The 18,691-nt window shown below is 41.7% G+C and overlaps 4 protein-coding genes across 5 annotated transcripts in view; 2 read left to right on the top strand and 2 right to left on the bottom strand.

Moving 5' to 3' along the window:
• The window catches only part of pgp (phosphoglycolate phosphatase), a 2,732-nt gene extending 1,261 nt beyond the window's left edge, over positions 1-1,471 (top strand). The window contains exon 2 of the mRNA XM_019252879.2: positions 551-1,471. Coding sequence (XP_019108424.2) covers positions 551-876 — 326 coding nt within the window. The 3' untranslated portion in view covers positions 877-1,471. The remainder of the gene's footprint in view (positions 1-550) is intronic.
• An 89-nt stretch (positions 1,472-1,560) lies between these two features.
• On the top strand, positions 1,561-7,157 carry bricd5 (BRICHOS domain containing 5). Of its 2 annotated transcripts, none has more exons than XM_010730803.3 (6): positions 1,561-2,109; positions 2,389-2,526; positions 2,615-2,764; positions 2,845-2,952; positions 4,207-4,357; positions 6,120-7,157. In XM_010730803.3, exons 1-6 carry the CDS (start codon positions 2,056-2,058, stop codon positions 6,212-6,214), a joined length of 696 nt encoding a protein of 231 aa, XP_010729105.1. In that variant the 5' UTR covers positions 1,561-2,055; the 3' UTR covers positions 6,215-7,157. The 2 variants fall into 2 exon arrangements, with proteins under 2 accessions (XP_010729105.1, XP_019108413.1); XM_019252868.2 differs by having other exon boundaries at positions 4,204-4,357.
• On the bottom strand, positions 6,690-10,986 carry mlst8 (MTOR associated protein, LST8 homolog (S. cerevisiae)). The gene is made up of 9 exons (XM_019252866.2): positions 10,874-10,986; positions 10,440-10,602; positions 9,012-9,063; positions 8,741-8,903; positions 8,579-8,654; positions 8,335-8,487; positions 8,095-8,219; positions 7,733-7,896; positions 6,690-7,384 (listed from the first exon to the last, which is right to left on the bottom strand). The coding sequence occupies exons 2-9, from the start codon at positions 10,566-10,568 to the stop codon at positions 7,266-7,268; spliced, it is 981 nt and encodes a 326-aa protein (XP_019108411.1). The 5' UTR covers positions 10,569-10,602; positions 10,874-10,986; the 3' UTR covers positions 6,690-7,265.
• A 531-nt stretch (positions 10,987-11,517) lies between these two features.
• meiob (meiosis specific with OB-fold) lies at positions 11,518-17,646 on the bottom strand. Its single transcript, XM_010730805.3, has 14 exons — positions 17,561-17,646; positions 17,212-17,298; positions 16,988-17,045; positions 16,697-16,828; positions 16,465-16,537; positions 16,081-16,276; positions 14,159-14,259; positions 13,896-13,948; positions 13,613-13,708; positions 13,355-13,447; positions 12,651-12,795; positions 12,318-12,504; positions 11,947-12,033; positions 11,518-11,863 (listed from the first exon to the last, which is right to left on the bottom strand). Exons 2-14 carry the CDS (start codon positions 17,266-17,268, stop codon positions 11,750-11,752), a joined length of 1,392 nt encoding a protein of 463 aa, XP_010729107.3. The 5' UTR covers positions 17,269-17,298; positions 17,561-17,646; the 3' UTR covers positions 11,518-11,749.
• Between the last annotated feature and the right edge of the window lie 1,045 nt (positions 17,647-18,691).

The following is an 18,691-nucleotide window of genomic DNA, read 5'->3' as shown; positions in this document are numbered from 1 at the left end:
TTATGTATAGTTTGCTTTATAGTATATTTTTATTTTTTTGTTGTCACTTTGTGTAATGCTGCTGCTGCACTACAATTTCCCAGCTTGGGATAAATAAAGTATATCTATCTACATACAGTGCATTCATTTTTGAGGGTATAGGAGGGAGCTTAGGCTTATTACTGAGATAATCATGCACTAAAACCTTTAGAAATAACACTATCATTTTCCCATTTGCACATAAAAATCCACTTACTTTCTGCAAAGCCTTTGTTCAGGACACACATGCACGTTTTAAAAGCTGTTCTGTTAGGTATGCAACATATATTCATATAAGTTTTAGCACCATACCTGATTGAAGTCATAAGTTCCTCTTATCTTATCTATATTCAGGGCTTTTCAAGGCCTATCTGAGTCTTGATTTTAACTTTGGAGCTTTCATAATGTCTGCAAAAATAAACTTAAGTAACTCACAAGTTCCACAAGAGCTCAGGTTTGTATCTAAGTGGATTTCCTCTAAGGTTGTCACCTGTAAGGTAATGAAGTTAAAGGTCTCCTCGTCTCCTCCCAGGTACGGGCTGTCTGCTGCAGGCTGTCGAGACAGCGGCCCAGCACCGTGCCCAGACGGTTGGCAAACCCAACAACTTCATGTTCGACTGCGTGGCCTCCCAGTTCGGCGTGAACCCCGACCGCTGCCTGATGGTGGGCGATCGCCTCGACACCGACATCATGCTCGGCTCCAACTGCGGCCTGAAGACCCTCCTAACCCTCACAGGGGTCAGCACTGTGGCAGACGCTGAGGATCATCAGAAGAGCGGCTCCGCAGAGAGGCAGGGGATGGTGCCAGATTATTACGTGGAGAGCATCGCAGACCTTCTTCCGGCTCTGCAGGGATGAAACTAGCAAGCCTAGCAATATTTTTTTTAACCATAATATTATTTCTATTACAAAGTCACAACCAAGATGATAGCTGCTGTGTGACGGAGGAGACAAAGACTTAAATTAAACCTGCTCATTTAACATGATGTTTTATTAACAATAACTTAAGAACAATGATTTACAGTATTATTTCATTGTAATCTAAGTGTTAAAGAGACTCAAGGAGTGTTTGTTTTTAGGAAAGTGAGTGTACTTTAAAGTCTTTTATTCTGTGTGTGACGCAATCTCCCCCTTAAACAACTACAAGTCAAACTCAAGAAGGCAAATGTGCGCACAATTGTGTGCCAACAGTTTGGTAATATATGTGTGTTCAGGTTTACAGCTCTGTTTTTGTGGGTATTGTTACACCCCAGCAAGTGCTAACATTTGCAGTGGGATGGTGCAATGATACCCTGTTATGTTACGTCATTAGTGAGTCCGATTAACAGACTGGCATATATGTTTTAAAGGTAGGTTCCTCTTACCATCTGCCTCTTTCTGACTTGTCCTCGACTCCACAGTCACTCAACGCAATGCTCAGATTTGTAATAAAATGCAAACTATCTTCACTAAATCAGTGTCTGCTCTCTGTGGCTTACGTTCAAAGTGAAAACGGCAAACTTCCCTCTAAATCCCATGCTTAAAGTCACCTTGGGCTGTCATCGGCTGGATGCCGCAACAGTCAGAACCGCATATCACCTCTCACCTGATGAGAGAGGCTTTCCAAACTGCACCTGCCTCACCTCTTTGTCCATTGTCAGAGCTGGGGAGGGCGGCCAATTCCCCCCCTGTAAGTGTATGTTTGAGTGAGGGTGAATGGGGGCAGTGGAAAGATGGATCATGTTTGAGAGGTATATTAAGTCATATTAGGCAGGGAAGATGGTTTTTTTTTTTGGTTTTTTTTAAAGGAGGAAATTGCAGGAAGACAAACATTGAAAATTGAGTTTGGCAAGATGTGGAGTTTTGTGTGAAGTGGGTGACTGTTTTGGAAAGGAAACGATGAGGGCAAAGGAGGAGGAGGAAATGGGGGGAGGCGGGAGGTCTGCAGGGACAAAGAGAAGCTGGCCAGGTGTACTGAGACTCAGTCATGACCGCAGCTCCATGCCGATAGCTACGACTAGGGAGCAGACTGAGTGAGGAGTCGTCAAGGGACACAGGATGGTGAGGTGCTGGAAACATTCAGATAACCGTTTGGAGGAAGCACAGTGCACGGTAAGATTTAAATTTAAAGAGCAACTACTGACTGAGGAAGGATGCATTTTATCTGCCAAAGGGGTCAAAGCTGGAAACTTCACTCCATCAACTATTGCTACATAACAAGCCAGCAACAGCTGCATAATTATAGGATGTGACTTCCAGATGTTGCTATATTACAAATCCTAAATTCACACAAATTTGTCTGCAGTTTGCTGCTCCCTCTGGAGTTTGATGTTTACATCCCATACTGGGATGTCAGGTACTGTTTAAATAGCTTGTCTTATGTGTCTCCAGGATGGGGGCTCTGCTGCGTCCTCCCAGTCCCACTTTCCACACAAGGCATTCTGGGTCAGCCTCTCAGCCTCTCTGCTCCTGGTCATTGTTGCCCTCGGCTTGACGGGGCACCTGGGGCTGTCGCAGCCTCACTCCCGGGTATATATATATCTATATACGAATGCCTATATTGACCTCAGTGTGCGTGTTTGACCTTACTCACATTAACCTAATCTGCTTTTGTTAGTCTTCACAGATCGTCCGTATCACAGTCCCAGATCAGACTGGAGTTCTGATCAACCAGTCAGCCGTTGTGGACCAGCAGAATGACCTGGTGACCTTCTCTGTGACATCAACAGAAAATCGGACGTCCACTGTGCTCTTTGATATCAAACATGTACGTGCATGAGATGATACATGCCACACAATGTGCCTGACTCTAGTTCATGATGTTGAACATGTCTGATTGTGTTGCAGGGTTTGATATGTTACAAACCTGTGGACCAGGAGAGCTGCTTCCTGCAAAAGATGGAGGAGTCTGACTACGACAACGTGCACTCCCTCCTCCAGGAGTCGACACACAAGGTAACGGCGACTTTTCAGCACACGAGAACTGAACCGTCGTGTTAGGGTCTCCCTTACTGCGTTAAGGACATGCGAGACTACAAAGCTCAACGTAATAAAATAAAAAGGTTGCCCTTTTAGCGCTGCCAAGTGTTTCTAAAGCCGCCCGCGCTAATGTGTGAATTGGCATTTCTGACCGTGACTCATAAGCTTTAAAAGAAAATATGCCGCTGAGCCAGGGGCCTGCTGGGTTTCATAGGTTTTGCATGACTTCCCTGCTTCTACAAAGAGAGGGGTGAAGCGCACAGAGCCTTGAAGAGCAAGAATAGTCTCCCTCTCTCTCTCGCCTCCACGGCTGAATTCCTCAGCACATCTGATCCCTGCAGGCCCCCTTGGTGTTGCCCAGGATCTTCTTACAGGAGACTACGGCAGCGAGCCCGAGCTCTTGAGTGGGCACAATGGCCACTCTGTGTGAGGGCTTTTTAGCTTTTCAGGACTCCTCTGTTGGATTAAAATACAGCCTGATGCATTGGTCAGTCAGGGAGTGGCTTGTTTGTGTGTGCTTTGTGGAAAATACCTGGAATCCTAATATTGATGTCTGTCTATCTCGATTCTCAATTCCGGGGCAAGTGAAAGACCACGGCGGGTGGTTTAAATGGAAACCAGAAAACTGAGATGGAGTTCTGTTTTTCCACCTTATCATCTTCTTTTTTGCACAATATCTCATTTCCATGCATCAAAAGAGTGTTTTTGTGATCCCGTCTGGCGGTGTCACATATCTCATACAGCTCCTCAGTATTCAAACCTAGCTGTTGATTGTGGTCATTTAATCTATGATAGAAAGGATAGGCCCCGTATGGATGGAGGGTAGCTGTGGTTTGCCCCTCTGTTCTGCAGCACAATGAGCTTCTTGGTTGGAGAACTGGTTGTTACGTGACCCACTCGAGCATTACAGCACTTTAAGTGGTTCACTATCAGAGCCAATCACAAGTGTAAGTGGTGCAATTACACACGGCCATTGTGACTAATAAGAGTGCAAATGTGCAGCCGTGTTGATCTCATCAAAGAAGATATCGAGGTAATAGCAGCTTGAGTTTCAGTCTTCATATCCCCCTGGCAAGTAATTCATTTTGCTTGGTCACTGTTGAGCTGAATATAATTTCTCACACTTATTAAATGACACTGCAACTTCTGAGTCTCCATTCATTCCAGCAGAGGACAAAACTCTTCATCTGTTGTGGATGTTCTGACACTGATCACACTTGTCCCCAGCAGAGTCAGTTCCAGCTGTCCGGGAATGAGACCCAGAGGCAGACGGAGTTCCTGGGAGTGCTTGCAGCCAGTCAGGTGGATGTGTCCACGCTGGAGGAGCCACTCCAGGCTCTGTGTCAGGAGAGGTCTGTCCTCTGGACCAGGAGAGCCGATGGTGAGAACAGCAAGACCTGAACAGACATTAGCATCAAATATTAGGACAATAAATTTTTTTTAAAAACTAGCTTATGTAAGTATCTCTGTCTCTGGGCCAGAGAGCTCCACTGTTGTCCAAAAACTATTAAAAACACACCAGTGAGCCACACTGGTATTATTATTTTGACTCAACGTCACATCTCAACACTCTGAGAACCAAATGTGTATTAATCCACCATTGAAAATAGTCCCAACAAAATGCACGATTTACACGTGTTAACACAGTGCCTAGCTGTTTCATTGGCCTTAGAGCTTTTTAAAAATACAAATCTAGATATTTACTATACATATATAGTAAATATTTTTGACATTTTATAAATTTTTATCTTCAGTAGAAACAAATGGGCTTCAGGCTAACAGAGAAGTCAGAAAGTATGTAGAGACCAAAAGATGTTGTTGGTTTTGATTTTTCAGTAGGAACTGTTGATAATAAGAACAATATAGTTCCAACGTAATTCCAGCCTTGTCTTGATCAAGCAGAGTTACAACTTTATGAGATTTTCACAGCATGATAACTTCTGGGAAAATACATTTTCATCACAGTTTCATGGTATAACGATGTTAGATTATTAGTATTATTAATTTACAATGACGTGAAAGGATGAAAACTGAAGTTTATTTTATTATAATTTTACAAAATATTACATCCTATATTTCTTCAGTAATACTAATACAGTAGAATTCAATACCATAGATCTAATGTACACTGTATGGTATACCAGGCTACTGTATATACTGCTGCAATCCCTACAAGTAAAATACATAACCACTGATTTCTGAAATGGCCTCATGGTAATAGAATAATTTCCCCTGCTCATACTCAAAACCAGTAGTGCTGCAAATAATGATTATTAATTGTGTCAACAAAATGTCAGGAAATAGTGAAAAAATGCTAATTATGATTTCCAAGTATTTATTTTCTCTGACCAACTAAACCCAAAGATATTTCGATGACAAAGAAAGACAGCAGATCCTCACATCTGAGAAGCTGAAACCCGAAAGTATCTGGAATTTTTTCTTAAATAGCTGATGGTTGATTATTAAAATAGTTCAACAAAAATGCTGCTTAAAGAGAGCACAGAGCGATACAGTTCATATCATTTGAGGTCACTGTGCAGTGGAAAGAAATGATGGAACAGACATTATGGTGATCTACTGCATGTTTTTTATTTGACTTGTATACTGACATTTTGGATGGAAGCGTTAAATAATAGTGACGTACGCGCACGTCATTGTACACACCAGAAAAGGTCAGGATCCATCCATCAGTACTCACATAGTGTTTTTAAATTTAGTCAGCTGGCAACTCCATGTCGAACCAACGTGTCAGGCTGAAACCTAACCCTAATCTATGACGTCCAATGACCTTTCCACTGATGCAGTAAATGACACGCTGAAAGAAACATACTCACTCAACAGTCTACTTATGGAGCTTACAGCAAATCTTACCCCAAAATATAAGTGGATTTAATATCATACAATAACAGAATATATAATGCAATTTATGAGTGATTGAATCTGTTAATTTATTTAATAAAAACATTTTTCTGCAAGGAAATTTGGGCTAGAGTGTGAAATTTGGGGATAATATTCTGGATTTAGGGAGGCAGCATGTTATTCCATCGTCATCAGTAAACACTGCACTGGTTTCCATAACTGGGTCGTGTTCACTATTGTGTCTTGTTAAAGATTTTGTCATGTTTTCTCCATGTGGTTTTCAGGCCCGGGCAAACAGAGGCTGGTCTACTTCTGCATCGACATCTGCTTTCCCAGCAACATCTGCGTGTCCGTCTGTTTCTACTACCTACCAGAGTGACTGTATATTCTTCTTCTTCTCTTCCTCCTCCCAGCAAAAGATCAGGGAAACAAAGTTGTCTTTTTAGCTCCCTCTTCAAGAAAAAAAAAAAAGTCAGAACAAAAGCCAGCTTTGACTGTTTCCTTTGTGCCATACAGCCGCCAGTAAACCAGTGAAGCAGCCAACCCTCCCAGTCCATTTCCATCCTTCCTGAGAGAGAAGAGATGGAGACAGGCTGTCATAGTTATTGCCAAAGCCCCATCGTCACTCTGTTCATGTGTAATACCCTCTCTGGTGGCACACTTCAGAGATTACAGAAGAAAGATCCCCTTTTTTGTATGTGCCTCTAACTGTTTTTCCTGTAACCCTCTGCTGCAGTGTAATTATGTGTAACCATTTCTGTTGCAATGAGTGTTTGGATCTGTCTAATAAAAAAAGACGTGTACTTTTCGCACAATTTTCCTTCCTTAGACTGAAAAAAAACTCTTTACTCGTCTTTACTGTGGAATCACTTTCTGTACATCATTTTCTCTTTAATTTACCATGTGATCATAAAGAATAGTACAACTTATCTCTGAATTAAGAGAATCTAATAAAATATACACGTCACACACACAATACATAATGTGGTCCTTACGATTACAATAAATTTGAAGTTGAAGGGATCTCCTGTCGTCCACAGAGTCATGACGTTAAAAACAAAAAGGTACCTGATGAATATTATCATGTACTTTAATCAGACTTATACCAGTTTCTATACTGTTGGTACAGGTGTTTTCCCGTACAAGTGTTTAAACTTGGGGCAAAATGGTGTGCTGTTCCTTTAAGCTGGCCTTGCTCCGATGCTGAATTCCTCCGGCTGGCACAGAGCATTGTGGACATCACGGGACAAACAGACGAGATTCATCGTAATGTTCAAACACAAGCCTCCCCTTTTTCCAAGATGATCATTTCTGGGAATTTTTTAAAATAACTCCCATTAATGCCAACTGCACATCTTCCAAAGAGTCCATTGGTTTTCTGTCCATGTCCGTTTGTCATCTCCTTGTCTCCTTCATATCTTCAATCCTCCTCAGCCCAGCACGCTGTCATTGAAGGCCAGACACACCACGGCCTTCTGGTGGCCGCTGTATTCCCTCTTGATCTCCCCGGTCTCCACGCACCACAGACGAGCCAGGTTGTCTGAGGAGGCTAATGGACGGAAACAAGAGTCAGTGCCTGACTTACCCTGAAGATACGAAACCATTACCCTCTCTTCTCTCTAAAAGGCTAGAGTCACTTAATCTTAATCCTTATTGAGAAAACCTTCAACCCGTTTCAAATCTGGCTCATGAAAATCTGTTGTGTTAGACTCTGCAATTACAAACAGCGACAGCCTGCTCATAGATTTGTAAGATTATGAATAATTTATAAGCTAATCATCACATTTCCAGTACAAAATAAAAATCTGATTTGAAAACAGCAGCACTTCACTTATCCTTGTATATTTACATTTCATTGTAGTGATAGCCCATTTGCCATGTTTGCTCATGTACTGACCGGTGACAATATACTGGGAGTCTCCAGAGAAAGCACAGTCCCACATCCAGCCTCTTGATGTCTCTCCAGGATTGTTGCTCTTGATGCTCAGCTCCGTCATCAGCGAGAAATTGGACGTCCTCCAGATCTTACAGGTCTGGTCTGCTGAGCAGGTGGCCAACAGACTGGAGATGACGACAAACACACGCACATAAATAAAGTCACTATCATCAGCAACAATATCAGAGCAGGAAGCAAACTTTTGTTAACTTTCCCGTCCTCAGTTTTACTACTGCAGCATTTTACTGAAGTCACATTGTTCGTTATTCAAGAGTTAACAAGCAGAGGAAGACGTATAATGCGTAGAGGAGGAGGGCACTTACGTGGAATCAGGGCTAAACTTGCAGCGGAGGGAGTAGCGTTTGTGTGCAGGGATCTTAGTCTTGGGAATGAGCTGAGTCACCTCATCCCCGATGCCTCCAGCAAGGTTCCACACATAACAGTTTCCCTGTTAAAAGAGGACAGAAAGGACCAAAGGAGGCCATTTTTAATCAATTAATAGAACTTAACGCTCCAGGGTCTCTATAAACAACACCCTTTTTTAAGACTGTTTGGATACTGACCGAGCTGTTGACCGCTGCCATGTAACTGGCATCTGGGTCGATGTGAACTGAGTTGACCGAGACCTCTGGCTCAGGAATGAGCTGTTCATTGTGGTCGGTCTTCAGATCCCAGATATGAATCACTCCACTCTGGTCTCCAACGATCAGCTCCGCCTGAAAAAACATACAACAATGACTGTTTACGAACTTGTTTGGACAGCAAGAACATACACGAAACACTGAATGAGTACACCGAGTGTCTCACCTGGTTGGGATGCAGGCATACACAGTTAATCGGAGCGTTGACCTGGAATATCCTCTGACACTGCAGATTTCTTGACCTGGGTGGAGTCGTAGGGGATCAAAGTTAGATTTGTCGAACACACAGTGAATGCGTTTTAGCATGGGCGACCTTCCTTCTCAGTACCTCAGGTCCCATATACGAGCCATGCAGTCCTCTCCTCCCGTGTACATCCAGCGTCCATCCTCATGGAAGCCCACAGACGTGATGTTCTTGCTTACGCCGTCGTAGTTGATCACCGGATTGGGGTTGTTGGAGTTCAGGTCGTACATGCGGATGTGCTGATAACCTGGAACAAAGAGTGTGGATTACTGTAAAAACATAGCAGCTATGAATTGAATCATAACGCATGATATCAATGTAACGAATGAAGGGTTGAGAGGTATTTGTAACCAACCTGCTGCTGCGATCATACTCCTGTCAGGTGTGACCTCAAGTGAATTTACTTGCTGGAAGCAAATGTTAAGGAAGTGGATAGTCTCGAATATTTAACAACAGCTGATACGAGTCTGTCCTTATACTAAAAAGCAGTGATGATGCCATCTCCAGACAAATCCCAGAGCTGCTCCAAAGACAGTAAACAACAACTCCTATGACTGCATCTATGTTGTTTTTCTTATTCCTTATATTCACATGAAAAATTTAAAAAAATGAAATACATGAGACTTGACTCGGACTTGGAAGTTTAAGACTCGGGACTTGACTTGAGACACGATGACTTGAATGACTTAAATTTATTTATTATTACTTTGTAAAAGGGGAGCTACTTGTGGATATACTGTGTGTGTGTGTGTGTGTGTGTGTGTGTGTGTGTCTGTTTGTGTGTGAGAGAGAGAGAGTGAGAGATGGTGAGTTTGTGTGTGTGTTTGTTTTAGCTGTTACTGGTTTCAACTCAATGTTGAAACAATGTTGAAAACATGTGAAACACAGTTGGCTTTTGATCTACAGATCACTTTTGCCATCAATAAATAACTAATAATTACGTTATCACTGTTTTGTTTGATTCCATGACGTATTTTACTGAACATGAGTATTTACAGTACAAATATGTTTTAACACGTTGGGCACATTTGCCAGTGATGTTTACTTACACTTACTTATATATTGCCTTTCACTTTATTAAGATCAGATTCTGCAGCTAAAATTACAACAATACACCAAAGGTTACTTGACTTGACATAGCCTGTGACTTGACTTGACATAGCCTGTGACTTGACTTGACTTGACATAGCCTGTGACTTGACTTGATATGACATAGCCTGTGACTTGACTTGATATGACATAGCCTGTGACTTGACTTGATATGACATAGCCTGTGACTTGCCTTAAAATAGCCTGTGACTTGCCTTGACTTGACATAGCCTGTGACTTGCCTTGACATAGCCTGTGACTTGCCTTGACTTGACATAGCCTGTGACTTGACTTGACTTGACATAGCCTGTGACTTGCCTTGACATAGCCTGTGACTTGACTTGACTTGACATAGCCTGTGACTTGCCTTGACATAGCCTGTGACTTGCCTTGACATAGCCTGTGACTTCACTTGACATAGCCTGTGACTTGCCTTGACATAGCCTGTGACTTGACTTGACATAGCCTGTGACTTGCCTTGACTTGCCCAAGAGAAAAATACTTGGGACTTACTCAAGACTTGCACATGTGTGACTTGGTCCCATGTCTGTCATAAACACACAGGATAACTTCATATAGTCACCTTTTTGTTAATTAATCAACTCCAAAAGTCTTAAATTTTAAATCTTTCCATGTCTGGTGTGTGTGTGTGTGTGTGTGTGTGTGTGTGTGTGTTTAGTCACAGCGAGGATACAGAGTCCTGGTGCTGCACCGTCCTGGTGCAGATCCCGCTGTGGGCCTGCCAGAAGCGGACAGTGTGGTCGTATCCCGCCGTGGCCAGGATGACCGGGTCGCTGCCCACCGTCCCCTGGTTCACATTCATGCTTCACTGCTGGCTGTCACCGCTCGCAGTGACACTGCGGAGAGATGCAGGACACAGTCAGCTGCTGTCGGTATAAATGTCACATTTGATCCGGAGCGTTGTTGAACTTTTGGTGGAAATAAAAACATTAAACTTATACCGAGCATGCTAACGTTAGCACAGCAACCTAGCTCCGACTGTGCGATTCTGACAGTGAGCTAACGTGGCTACTTCAGAAGCTAACACATTGTGGCTGTAACGATATGTCACCGCAGGACATTATTTATTCATATTAAACACAATAAACATGAAAAAGTTTGGATTACCTCTAGATGTTGGCGTTAACCACAAATCAGTACGTCCCCGTAATGCGTCCCTTAGAAATAGACGACAACGATTTGAAGGTTCCGTTTTGATAACCGGCGCTTTGCCGCCATCTACTGAGCAGGATCGATGCAGCACACACGGCCGAGGTTAAAACCATGACCATTGTTTAAACTGATTTATACAGACTTCCTTGTAGTTTGTTGTGCTGCTGTAAATAAGCAAATGTAACATGCGTACTCCAATATGTATCTGCAACTGCTTATCCTCATCACGGGGCAAATCCAACCACAGACAACCATTCATACTGTACCTACAGTTTACAGTCACCAAGTAACATGTTAAGTGCATGCAAACTCTGGCCAAGGTTGGAACCAGGAACTTTCTTGTTGTCAGATAAGTAAGTAAGTAAGTAAGTAAGTAAGTAAGTAAGTAAGTAGGTAGGTAGGTAGGTAGGTACTTTATTGATCCCAAAGGAAATTCAAAAAGAGGCAACAGTGCTGTAATAGTTTTCAGAATCCCCAATTGGACCTAATGAAAACGTAAAACTTTAGAAATAATTATTCGTCTGCACATCAAATATCCTTTCACGGAACAATACAGGTTGATTTATACATTTGACACTAAACATACTGACATACAACTGTTGAACTTATTAGTGGGTTTATTTAACAAGCAACCAACACAACAGCATATTCTTAAACACATGTGTTTAAATAAATAAGTTACAATAAATACATTTAGTTTAGAGTGTAAATATATGAATAAATAAAGAATGTGTCCGTCACAAAGCCCCCATGTATGAACGTCTCAGTCAGAACAGAAACACAGTCGCCTGCAGCATGCGTGCTCTCCTGCCCCGTCAGTGTGTGTTGTGATCACGGCCGCTGCAGCAGGGCGGACATGTGCTGTTTCACCTCTCCTGGGTCAGCCAGCGAGCAGTCCAGGATCACCCCTCTGATCCCGCTCTTCGTTTTAGTGGAAGGGAATATCTGCAACATATTAAAAGAAGCTTTAAACGCGTGATTGGCTTCTATAGCTAACGCACACGGCATAGAACAGAGAGCTTCAGCACCTTCACGTATATTTTACATCTCTCCAAAAGAAATTTCCACTTCATCGCAGTCCGCTGGTCATCAGTCAAGCTGGTGAACTCCTCTGTCTGCAACAGATGGAGTGACAAGCACAGAGCATCTCTCCTAATTTTGAGATTTATGTTTTTTATGTATGGTCGTTGTTTAATAAAATGCCAAGCCACTCATGGGTTGGATTTACAACCTGAGTTTAAAAAAAAAAAAGTATTATAACCGCAAAATATAAAATCCGACCTGACTTTCCAGACACTCAAATAATTCAAACACTCTCCAGAACAGTTAGTTGGAAACATAGTGCAGCAGTGTAATGTTTAACAGTGTAATATTTCCAACATGTAATTTCTTCGTTTACCGTGCAGCCAAGTGTGTTTTCTGCCACCGGGCTCCTGAGGTTGCAGGCATGCACGGTGCCAGTGTGGTCTGTAAAGTCCACCAGAAGGTCAAAGCCTGTGGTGGCTGAAAAGACCTGATCCCTGCCTGGACAGAACTGGTTGGTGCAGCTCTGCATGTCCTCGGTCGCCTGAAACCTACACCTGGAGCTGAGACAGGAAAGAAAACAGACTGAGGGATTGTTAATCAAACACATGTATTTAATTCAGCACGTTCAAATGACTGAAGTAAAACACCAGGGTCGTGGGGGCTCGACTGTTTAATGAATCTTCTCTGTGTACTTGCGTGAACTCACCAGCGGTTCTTGATGACTTTCGAAACAGAAGAGTCGAGGTCGAGCTTGGAGATGAAGCTGTATGTGATGCCAAAGAAAGCCTCTGGGTTGTCCTGGGCCTTCTCCTTCAGCTGGCTCACTGTGTACACGTCAGTAATGGAATCCACTGCAGAGACAAAGACGGCGCCACAAATTCACGTCTGCATTCTTTTTTTTGTGTCTGTGGAGAACAGGCTGCGCGTCACTCTGTCATCTGATCTTTTGATGTGTTATTGTGGTGATATATTGTCTCTTTTTATTGTCAACAAACCCCATGGCAATGACGATATATGGTTTATATACTTGTGTTAATAGAAGTGACATGTTAGCCAGCGACATATCTGAGACAATAAGATCGTAGTTCTCGTAAGTCGGATCAATTAAAGATTAGTTTTGGTCTTTGTGGACTGTGAGAAAAATAACATGACTCATGAACCATTACATGACTCATTCTTTTATAGCACACAAATATGCTTCTCGCCACTGTTCCCAGAACTCGATTATGTAATTTACCTGTATCATGGAGTGCCATTACAGGACACAATGCACTGTCTATTACATTAAGACCCAAGAGGGAATTTAAAAGAGAAATAAGGAGGAGACAGAAAAGGCAGAGGCCACAATTCACATCAAGATAGAGCAGGGCGACGCTATCAGAATGAGGGGAATTCTTCACTCAAACATACCAGTCACATCTTCTGGCTTCTCATCTTGATCCAGAGCGCCAGACTCCGATACTTCCTTCGCGTAGCTGAACAGCAGGCTGCCTTCTCTCGTGTCTGACAGCAAATTATGATTGACTGACAATGTTCTACTTGCACAGCAGGAAGATGATGGTTTTTTTTGGACACAGTACGCCACATGGCTGCTGGTTGGTTGTTTTTTTACTGATTGCACAATATAATAATATTTATGTCAGCTTCTGTTTTTTTGTGATGTCTTACCAGGATTAACAGTGATAATGGTTTTGGAGTTAACGGTCGCTGCCATGCCGTTGCGAAAGCTGTCAAAGCTAATCTTCGTGTCGGCGATGAAGAGCACTTTGAACGGAGAATAGAAGTTAAAACAACAGAGAGTTATGTTAAACATAAACATACAGTTACATCTCAGATATCCGCATGCATGTTTCTCGTCAGTGCAGTATGCTGATGGGACGTGACAGGCGGGAATAACAGTTAAATAAAGATTCATTCTGCGGCTGAGAATGAGCAGCAGCTGTTAACCTACCCGTCTCCTTGGGTATCAAAGTTTGCACGAGCTGAATGGCCTCTCTGTCCCAGCTGTGAGTGAAACAGAGGTCAGGCGGTTACTCGGGGGAGAGCACGGTGAAAATCAAACGCACATGGAGTTCAAGCGGGTTAATCTAAAGCTTCGTGTCACCGGAGTAAATTTTGCGGCAACCTAAAGATACGCGGCAGTGAGATGGAACATGGCACAAAAAGTAATAAATCTTTATCCATTTTCCAAATTAATGAACGAGCCTGACGCACCAGATGAGAGGGAAGGAAGAGACGGAGTCATCAAAGAGCTTCACTTCCAGCCTCTGCCCTTTGCGTCTGTCTGAAGTGGTGAACTGCTTCGGCTCGCCGATCTGCAGAATGTAAACAGAATCATCTGAAGTTCATATCACAGTATCTCCCCTTCCTGTCAGAAAGGCAGTGACATTAAGTGCAGGGTCTGGCCTCTCTCTGAACTCTGAGGCCATTATGGTAAGTCGGTATGTTCCAGGCAAACAACAAGCATACCACCATGTAACCACACAGACACACCAGAGTCTATTAGGCAATTTATAAGATATAGATTTAGTAAATGTAAACTTTGATATGCTTGATTTTGAAACTAAAATGTGCTCAGTATCCGTGCTCACTGTCAAAAACGTCAGGCTTATCAGGCCTCCCACCTCGGACTCAATGAAAGGTTCCATGACCTTTCCATGACTGCCTTTCATAATGTCACACCGGACCACTTTTTAACAACCTTTCCCTTCTTGTTAATGTTGTTTTCAAGCTCAGGAAACTTTAACAACCTATTTTCCACCATAGCTGAGCGTACTGTGGAGAAAAAGACAGCTGAAAAAAAAAACAACCCACCATCTAATGCAATCAGCGTGTGAAAAAGTTGGAACATACGTTTTGGTTTTGAGTTTATCAATTTTCCTCACATTCCCCAGTTTGAAAACGCCTCTCAGGAATCTCAAAATCCCCAAATTTTTCATTACCAGTTTTGATCTATAATTGATTCGACAGTTGACTTATTGGAAATCTTGACTGTTGGCTGGGTTCTTGTTTTTTAGACCCTGTTGATCGTATAAACATACTATGAATTTGCAAAAACAGAGACTAAAAAAAATAAATAAAGAAAAAAAAGACCCACCCTAAAACACTCTGATATGAGCTGAGACAGACTTTGCTTCTCAGCAAAACATGAACAAAACTGTAATGACTCTGAATATTTCCTCCATAGCTATCGTTCAATACGGTGGATTGTATCCATCAAAACTGGCTGTAATTCATTCATCATTATGGAAAAGCAAAAAGCAAAAAGTTATGAGTGTTGTAAGTATAAAGAGCAATTAACAGACTTAAACCTAAAGGAATAGTTCAACATTTTGCTTTCTTGCTGTGAGTTGGATTAGAAGATACCACTTTCATGTATGAAACATTCGGCTATGTAGCAAAGTCTCAAGCTCGGTAATCAACACATCACATCTCGTCAAAGCATGAAATAGTAACGACAGGTACTGTAACACGGTAATCAGCGAGCTGTAGAGATGTCGGTATGTCGATGTTAACGTTGGATAGAACCAGACTAGCTATTTCCTTCTATATTTACTTAAGAGTGAAGCATGACAGCGATATCAATTGTCGAGAAAATGAACAAGTGTGTCTGAAAATGTCAAACTTTTCCTCTCAGACCCTCTACACTCCTATGCACAGCACACCGCAGAATTGATCTCAGACTTTTACATTTCCCCAACTGGAAAAACACACTGGTGTCATTAACTAAATTCAGTTTTATGTATATAGTGCCAAATCATAACAAGAGTTATCTCATGACACTTTCCATACGGAGCAGATCTAGACTGTACTCAACAATTCCCACCAGGAGCAAGCACTTGGCGACAGTGGCAAGGAAAAACTTCCTTATCACCATTGCTCTACTTTCTGTCTGTTGTCTGAAATAACAATAACAAATAATAAGTTTATGCAATGTTTCTTTTGCACAATTTTGTATTATATTTAAAAAGAAAAGGTCAAAGTTAAGGCAGTTCAGTGGAAATGTGGGCACTAAAAAGTTATTTGAATTTAAAATGCTTAGACTATCAAATCATCATTAAAAGGTGAACATAGTAGTAGTATTAAAGGAGTTTAATACTATTTAGACTAAAGACCGTGGCCTTAAGGCGCCCTACCGACTTCACTGCAGCCAGCACATTTATCACCATGCCGTCCAGCTTCTGCCCGTTGGCCACGATGTCTCCCAGAGAGTAGAAATCTCTGGAGTCCTTCACGGGCATGTGGATCAGTGGCAGCAGCCTGTCGATCGTGTCCACATCAGCGCACAACAACACCTGGGAATGAGCTTCCGTCACCAGCAGCCTGTAGAGGCTGAGGCAGCAGATCAAGGTCTTTGAAGCAGAAAGTCCCTTGACACCGACATCAGACATTACACACTGTTACATCATATTTTACACGGCGTTACACCGCGTTAACATCACTTCAGCTATCTAAAAGAACCACAGGGTGAGGATGACTGATTCTTCTGCAACATATATAACACAGAAAAGGTTCATTACCTTGGTGTTGTCGGACAGAACTTGTCCCCTTTCTCTGGATCCTTGTTGGAAACTAAAGGATTTTCAATGGTGACTGGGAAAAATAATAAAAAAACCTTTTTGCTTAAGATTTAAGGTTATTAAATGCTTTTAAAACCACGTTGTTTTGTGTTGCATACATTTATTTATGCCAAACCCACAAACGTTCAAGTCTTTTTAAGACTCGTGGGAGCTTTCGAGAGTCTCTTCTCACCGCAGTCTCCGACGCTGAAGCTGTTGGAGAGCCCGTTGACGTATCCATCGTTTCCCCAGGCCGTCACGTTAATGAAGAAGTCGGGTGAGTCCTTGACGGTGAAGCCACAAGTGAATCTGTCTGTGCCGATATCTGAATTCAGACAAATAAGTTTGGTGGGAATAGTTTGGGAAAGAAGAGCAGAGAAAAGTACAGTCATGTGTCTGTTCTCCAGGAGAGGGGGCTGGTGTACAAGACACCGAGGGAGCAATTTGTCAACATAGGTGAACTAATATAAAAAAAGATACTCACTTTTTCTGTCAGGAAAGCTTCTGACGTCAGATTTACAAATCACGATGCCTGCCACTTTCTGAAAGAAATCATCACACAGACGAGGACAACGACAGAGCGAACTTTTCACAATTCAACACAGCTTTACAAGAGGCCTAAAACACAGCAGTGTAGTGCTGCTACTATTAAACACTCTACAGTAAAAAGAAATAAACAATAAGTAAAAAAAAATCACTTGAACTCACCGGGTGGGAGAAGTTTGGATGCAGCTCAGAGATGGAAATGTAGGTGTGAGCAGCCATTTAGTTTTTTAAAAATCCCTCTCCAGTCCACTTTTAATAAATGTAAAACAAATGAAACAATGAGAATTAAATGTTTGTATTAATGTATTTTCTAAGAGGCCTTAATTCAAAAGTTAAACACAGTGACTGTCAGTGAGCTAACGGTGAAACAAGGATAACGTTAGCGATATAAACTCTGACCGACAACATGAAGTGACTCTGAAGGGGTTTTATCAGATTTGTTTTATGCCTAGTTTGATTAAAATATCTTGTTTTTATCTGTAATGGAAGTTTTAATTCGCATTATTTTTACCTGCCTCTGTTTTCTTCAGGTTTTCGCGGTAAAGCTTGTTGCACGTGACAGGCTTCACGATGCCTTCAAATGCAGTCGGAGATTTATACATCACATACTAATAGACGTGTTTAAATTACACGTTTTATCGTGTTTTCTATATGCTATATTTATATTTTTGCAGTTATAATTGTCAGAACATTCGAAAAAAAGATAACTTCTAACAAATAAATGGTTTAAAATGATCAAAATAGTTGATATATAGGTTTGTATCCTCATCCAGCCACTGTAACTTTAAATATAACTGCAACTTTAACTTTAACTTTCCAAATATTAAAATAAAAATCTAAAAATCAAATCAGCACATATGACAAATATGGATCATTGTGGTCCTTTTGGTCTTTGGTTTGGAGCTGCAAGTAAATGTGACCTTCATCCAGGCAGATATTAAAACTCCATCGTCTCAACCATCTTCATAGCTTAAACAACGTCCAACAGCTACCATTACTTTCTTGCTAAACCATTACTTCTCATAAATCATCAGTCTCTGCTCTGTGCTGATGTTCATGGAACAAGATATTAAAGCATACAAAGGTAAACATGCTTGAACACTTTCCCCCTGTTAATCTGGATATTAGTTTTATTCTGTTATATTTAGAAAGTCTGTTGACTGTACCTCCGTAACAATTTCCCCCCAAATGTACATACCCTCTTGACATTAGAATGTTAATTAAACATCTATTGAATCCTAATTTGTTGAGAATATCTAGATTAGTCACCACCTACGACAACACTTTTTTACATGACGCTTTAATGAAAAGAGATCAGCACCACCTTATGTTCTGTTTGACTTTAGTGATGTTCCATAGGATGAAATCTGCAGTTTCAACACACGTTCAGTACAGCAAACATCTGTACAGCTGAGCAAACATGCATGAAATTGGACTGAACAATGTACATTAATGATGGACCTGCTGACAGGAAGCTGTCAGTTATACACACATTCACCTCATAAACACACACACATACACGTATCATATTTGTCCCTCCTGCACCTCAGACTTTGATATTACCTTGATAATCCATCCCAGTCATCATTCACAGCGTGGGATTTGTTCTCAGAGGGCTTCGCTGAGATGAATTTGACAGTTC

This window comes from Larimichthys crocea, chromosome XVI, assembly GCF_000972845.2.
Source record: "Larimichthys crocea isolate SSNF chromosome XVI, L_crocea_2.0, whole genome shotgun sequence".
Taxonomy (NCBI): Eukaryota; Metazoa; Chordata; class Actinopteri; family Sciaenidae; genus Larimichthys; species Larimichthys crocea.
The sequence above is the reverse complement of the archived record's forward strand: the minus strand, read 5'-3'. Positions and strand labels throughout refer to the sequence as shown.

Excerpts from the sequence above, each read along its gene's own strand:
- bricd5 (XM_019252868.2), top strand. The coding sequence starts at position 2,056 with ATGGTGAGGTGCTGGAAACATTCAGATAACCGTTTGGAGGAAGCACAG. Across the intron at positions 2,765-2,844 it reads TGCTCTTTGATATCAAACAT|GGTTTGATATGTTACAAACC; the intron begins GTACGTGCATGA and ends ATTGTGTTGCAG. Across the intron at positions 4,358-6,119 it reads CTGGACCAGGAGAGCCGATG|GCCCGGGCAAACAGAGGCTG; the intron begins GTGAGAACAGCA and ends TGTGGTTTTCAG.
- mlst8 (XM_019252866.2), bottom strand. The coding sequence starts at position 10,568 with ATGAATGTGAACCAGGGGACGGTGGGCAGCGACCCGGTCATCCTGGCC. Across the intron at positions 8,904-9,011 it reads GAGTATGATCGCAGCAGCAG|GTTATCAGCACATCCGCATG; the intron begins GTTGGTTACAAA and ends TCTTTGTTCCAG. Across the intron at positions 7,897-8,094 it reads AAGTTTAGCCCTGATTCCAC|TCTGTTGGCCACCTGCTCAG; the intron begins GTAAGTGCCCTC and ends CGTCATCTCCAG.
- meiob (XM_010730805.3), bottom strand. The coding sequence starts at position 17,268 with ATGGCTGCTCACACCTACATTTCCATCTCTGAGCTGCATCCAAACTTC. Across the intron at positions 17,046-17,211 it reads ATCCAAACTTCTCCCACCCG|AAAGTGGCAGGCATCGTGAT; the intron begins GTGAGTTCAAGT and ends GATTTCTTTCAG. Across the intron at positions 12,505-12,650 it reads AAAGTCATCAAGAACCGCTG|CTCCAGGTGTAGGTTTCAGG; the intron begins GTGAGTTCACGC and ends TTCCTGTCTCAG.